General features: G+C 45.0%; 1 protein-coding gene across 2 annotated transcripts; it reads left to right on the forward strand.

Moving 5' to 3' along the window:
* The first annotated feature begins 910 nt into the window (after window positions 1-910).
* GJD2 (gap junction protein delta 2) lies at window positions 911-4,102 on the forward strand. Of its 2 annotated transcripts, none has more exons than XM_073350686.1 (2): window positions 911-1,489; window positions 2,255-4,102. In XM_073350686.1, the coding sequence occupies exons 1-2, from the start codon at window positions 1,419-1,421 to the stop codon at window positions 3,096-3,098; spliced, it is 915 nt and encodes a 304-aa protein (XP_073206787.1). In that variant the 5' UTR covers window positions 911-1,418; the 3' UTR covers window positions 3,099-4,102. The 2 variants fall into 2 exon arrangements, with proteins under 2 accessions (XP_073206787.1, XP_073206788.1); XM_073350687.1 differs by having other exon boundaries at window positions 2,414-4,102.
* The last annotated feature ends 1,046 nt before the right edge of the window (window positions 4,103-5,148 follow it).

Raw genomic sequence — 5,148 nt, forward strand, 5'->3', positions numbered from 1 at the left:
AGAGACTGGGAATGGATGGGTCATTACACAAAGTAAAACTATTTCCCCATGTTTATCCCCCCTCCCCCCCACGTTCTTGTCAACTGCTGGAAATGGCTCACCTTGATTATCACTACAAAAGGTTTTGTCTCCACTCCCCCTTGCTGGTATTAGTTCACCTTAAGTGATCACTCTCCTCTCAGTGTGTATGGTAACACCCATTGTTTCATGTTCTCTGTGTATATAAATCTCCCCACTGTATTTTCCACTGAATGCATCCCATGAAGTGAGCTGTAGCCCACGAAAGCTGATGCTCAACTAAATTGGTTAGTCTCTAAGGTGCCACAAGTCCTCCTTTTCTTTTTCCCCACTGAATTGTCTCACAGTCAGATCAGAAAACAAATTTTAAAATGAATACCCAGGACAGAAATTATTTTCTGTTGTAAACTGAGTGCTGTGTTTGAACAGTGAATATGCCTTTCTTTGGGGATGACCTAATACAATTTCCTTGTGGCTACATCGCTCATTAGCTCCGCTGTTAACTCTGGCTGGTGGAATGGCAATGAATATTCGCTGCCCCTACTTGGGCTATTTCCTCTGCATACAGTACGTGCAGACTCACATCTGTTAAATCACTAGCGTGGGAGCGGAGGCGAGCACAGGGAGGGCAATGGATACAACAAAGCTGCAGGTTAAATTTATTAAAACAGGCTCGGCAGACAGGAGAGGAAATGTGCTGGGAATGGGAAGGAGCAAGGGGAAATCACAGGGGAGGGGAGAACTCCCTGCGAGGGAAGCTTTCCACGGGGGGTGGCGGGGGAAGGGGGAAGATCTTGGCGGCATCTAATTGCGTGCTACGCTTCCAAGGGCGCATTCACTCCAGCCCATTACCTGTGTGTTTAGTGGAGCCGTTTTAATCCCTGTGTGATTGGGAAGACCCCTGGTCTGCCTGCCCCCGGCATTTCGGGCTGCTTAGGGCTAGCTGCACGCGGCGGGCTGCCCCCGGGAGCCCAGATGATCAAGAATCGCAAAATGAATCTCTCGCCAGCGCCATGGAGTTCTTTTCAGTGCCATTGATTTCTTTCGTTTGCCCACACAAGAACCCGGAGAAAATCCTAGCGCCGCTGCTGGCTGCTCTCCCCCGACCGGGCTGTGACGCAAGCAGAGAGTACTTAAAGGCCGATTAGAGGCGGCAAGACATTCCAGCCACCCTCCCTCCCTGCCCATGCACAGCCCAGGCACCGGGGGTCCAGGCCGAGCCCAGCCGCGGGACGTGCCCGGCGAGGCGGAAGGGCTGCGGGGCTGTGCTCGGCCAGCCCGGGCCATCCAGCCCCCCCGCCGGCCAAGCCGCCTGCCCAGACGTTGCTTTGCTCCGCTGGGGTGGGCTAAAAGGCGAAAGCGGCAGCGCGGCCAAAGTCTTTGTCTCCGGATGAGCAGCGATGGGGGAATGGACCATCCTGGAGAGACTCCTGGAAGCTGCCGTGCAGCAGCACTCGACTATGATAGGGAGGTAAGAGCAACGGGTCCACGGGCAGGCCAGGGCACCTAGCTTAAGCCTCCCCTGGAAGGGCTGGCGGAGAGCAGTTGCCACGTGCCCGTGCCGGTGCAGGGGCGAAATGTCCTAACCAAGGTGTGCCAGGGGTTACGGAGAAAGAAAATGCTCCAAACTAGAGCAAACTTCAGCCATCAAGTGTCTCCCGCTCCTCTCGCTCCCTGTGGAGCAAATCCAGAAGTTGTCCCCGCAGAGGACTCTCCTGGGAAATAAAGTGCCGTCGTGAGATCGATCCCCTCCGCACGCATATATATCTATATCTATACCTCCCCCCCGCAATTCTTTAAAGCCGTTTGAAAGCCTCTCTTCTTTGTGTTGGTTTCAGGTGATATTTACCACGGTCTAAATTGTGAGCGTGAAGCTTTTTTAAAAGGAGGTAAAACTGGGCTCCAGCTAGTCACCCTTTGATCTGAGGATCTTTTATCAATTGAGGATTACAAGGAGTGTGTGTCTGCGTGTATCTATTAATTGCTCTTTCATATCATTTCGCCTGACTCACACACTGTCCTTTAGAGTTTAGACTAAACAAAAATCAGGGCAAACGTTTCTTTGCCGCTTGCATTGTGATCTCTGTTTATATGCACGATCAGCACCGGACAGCTCCCCGCAGCCCTGGGGGTTAGTTAGCTCCAGCCCTGCTGCTGCCTTGCTGTGTTTTCGGGCGTTTCGCTCTCCCCCGAGGTGTGCAGGGTCAGCGTGCACTGACGAACTTTTCTGTTGTAGGATCCTGCTGACCGTGGTGGTGATCTTCAGGATACTCATTGTGGCCATTGTAGGAGAAACGGTTTACGATGATGAACAAACTATGTTTGTGTGCAACACGCTGCAGCCAGGCTGCAACCAGGCTTGTTACGACCAGGCATTCCCTATCTCTCATATCAGGTACTGGGTGTTCCAGATCATCATGGTATGCACTCCCAGCCTCTGCTTTATAACGTACTCTGTTCACCAGTCTGCTAAGCAGAGGGAGAGGAGGTACTCCACCGTCTTCCTCGCCTTGGACAGAGATCAAGACTCAATGAAACGTGAGGACAGTAAGAAGATCAAGAATACCATTGTCAATGGAGTGCTGCAGAACACCGAGAACTCCACCAAGGAAGCAGAGCCAGACTGCTTGGAGGTGAAGGAAATCCCCAACCCAGCCATCAGAACTACAAAGTCGAAGATGAGGCGGCAAGAAGGCATCTCCAGATTTTACATCATCCAGGTGGTTTTTCGAAATGCCCTGGAGATTGGGTTCTTAGTGGGACAATATTTCCTGTATGGATTCAATGTCCCTTCCATGTATGAATGTGATAGATACCCCTGCATTAAGGAAGTGGAGTGCTATGTGTCTAGACCCACTGAAAAGACTGTCTTCTTGGTATTCATGTTTGCGGTGAGTGGGATTTGTGTGGTGCTCAATTTGGCAGAACTGAACCACTTGGGCTGGAGAAAGATTAAAATGGCAGTGAGAGGAGTACAAGCAAAAAGGAAATCCATATACGAAATCAGAAACAAGGACTTGCCAAGAATGAGCGTGCCTAACTTTGGCAGGACTCAGTCAAGTGACTCAGCTTATGTGTGAGCTGTTACAGAACTGAAACACTGTGCCAGGTGGAACTGACCCAGACAACATTAGGGAAAGGTACATTGCTTAGGCAAGCAGTTTATCAAACCACCAAGAAAGCCACTAAGGTATTGGAACTGCACTTACTGAACTAGATACAAAATGCAGTGCTAAGTAAAAGACTGAAGGAAAAATGGTAAAACCCTGCTTGATCTGGCCTTACAGTACAGTTACTGTTTTCTAATTATCAAATATTATCTTTTGACTGGAGCAGCTTTTTGGTCATTATTAGGATGAGATTACAGACGGGACTGTCTGACTAATTGTTGTAATTGCATGTGGAATGATCATAGCTAAAAAATTGCAAGGATGCTGTTTTCTGGGGTGTGTACAGGGGAATTCTGTAATATACAACTGCAAGCACATTTTAAAAGGAGGTTAATTGCAATGTTAGGCACTTGACCATAAGCTCAACCAGGAGGTTTGTGCACTTTCATCATCATGATGTTGTTTTGTCTGTTGGAATCCCAGAGCTTATTGCTGGTGTATATTATTAGCTATTTTCTAACATAGTTTTATACAACAATTACACAAAACAATCATGCTGAATATAATTTTGCCATTTTTGTTTGCCTGTCTGTTCACACCAGAGACCTTAATCATCTTATGCTAGTTGGGATCTACCAAATTTGTCAGTATGTTTTTTAAAAAATTACCCTGATGTGCATAAATCAGATAGAATTAATTAATATTCAAGTTACCTATGATCATCTGACAAATATACCAAAGGAACAGAGTTTGTTGCTTTTAACTGTGAATATGTCACCTTCTCTCTGCTCTTATTCATATAAGTGCCATACTTGAAACATCTAACTCTGTACTTAGTCAAAGGGTTGTCCAGGGGTACCAACTGGAATAATGTGGTTTTATACTCTCCTTTATTTATTTTATGTTATTTGTTTAGTCATGGTGTAAAAAGCAGCTGGTAATTCTATTGATAAATAAAGTACTTGCCTTTTTTTGTAAACCAGAGAACATTGCTCTTTTTTTTTTTTATCATATACATTTCTAGAAACACATGAGGTAAAAAATATAAACTTCACTGGAATTATTTTTCAGGTGTTCAAAGCATACCATTCATGGTTTTAACACTAACTGATAAAAACATGGGAAATTTAAACTGTCAGGTATGGCTGAATTGCTCATTAAGCTATCTCGCTGTGCTTTTAAAGGCAGATCCAAAGCCCACTGAAGTCAGTGGAATTCTTTCCATTGACATCAGTGGGCACTGGATCAGAACCTTAGCTGGTTGCCAAGGCCACTCTGTGAATTGTCCTATTCGGTCTACCGGCCTATGTCTAAAACAATTGCATGTCTTCACCATGTAGTCCAAAGGATAGCCTCAGCAAAATGCCAGAGCTCTGTAGGCCCTCAGTTGGTTCAAGAACTGCACTTGTCCTGTCTCAGCAACTTAATATCAAGCCATTAGATTCACAAACAAATATTTGTTAATGGTAGTTTTAATGTAGTATAAAGAGAAACTTGCCTTAATTTGTCTGTCAAGAACCTGATCCAGGTCCTTTAAAAAGGGTGTGTGACAGAGGGATTGGGTATTGCAAGTGGTCTTTCGAGTAGATTTCACTGTATTTTTGCCATATGTCTGTGCTTGCTCACACCAGATACCCTAATCATCTTGCTTGTAGTTGTGATTTATCGGTATTACCAATTTTTAAAATTCTATCTTGCTTTCTGCATTGTAAATATTACCACCTTCCTCTGTGGAATTTTTACTTCAAGCTATGAAACATTACAAGCTTTTTGTCCAATATGCAATGTTGTTTTAAAGATGCCTTTATCGTTTTTGTCACCTCAGACAGACAGCTTTACAATTTGATTATGAAAACCCCAAAGTTACATTTCTTGGCTGTTTTGTTGCTATTTGGATGCATACTTATATTATTTCATTGCATATTAATTACAAAAACAGGAAGGCTATTTTTAGAAGAGCAACTTAGCTAAAATCTCCATCTACAATATAATAAATTTCTAAAGATTATTGACACACACA

The sequence above is a fragment of the Lepidochelys kempii genome, chromosome 6, assembly GCF_965140265.1.
Source record: "Lepidochelys kempii isolate rLepKem1 chromosome 6, rLepKem1.hap2, whole genome shotgun sequence".
Taxonomy (NCBI): Eukaryota; Metazoa; Chordata; order Testudines; family Cheloniidae; genus Lepidochelys; species Lepidochelys kempii.

Bases quoted from the DNA above. Each gene is read 5' to 3' on its own strand.
- GJD2 (XM_073350686.1), top strand. From the start codon at position 1,419: ATGGGGGAATGGACCATCCTGGAGAGACTCCTGGAAGCTGCCGTGCAG. The intron at 1,490-2,254 runs GTAAGAGCAACG...TTTCTGTTGTAG, and splicing joins CACTCGACTATGATAGGGAG to GATCCTGCTGACCGTGGTGG.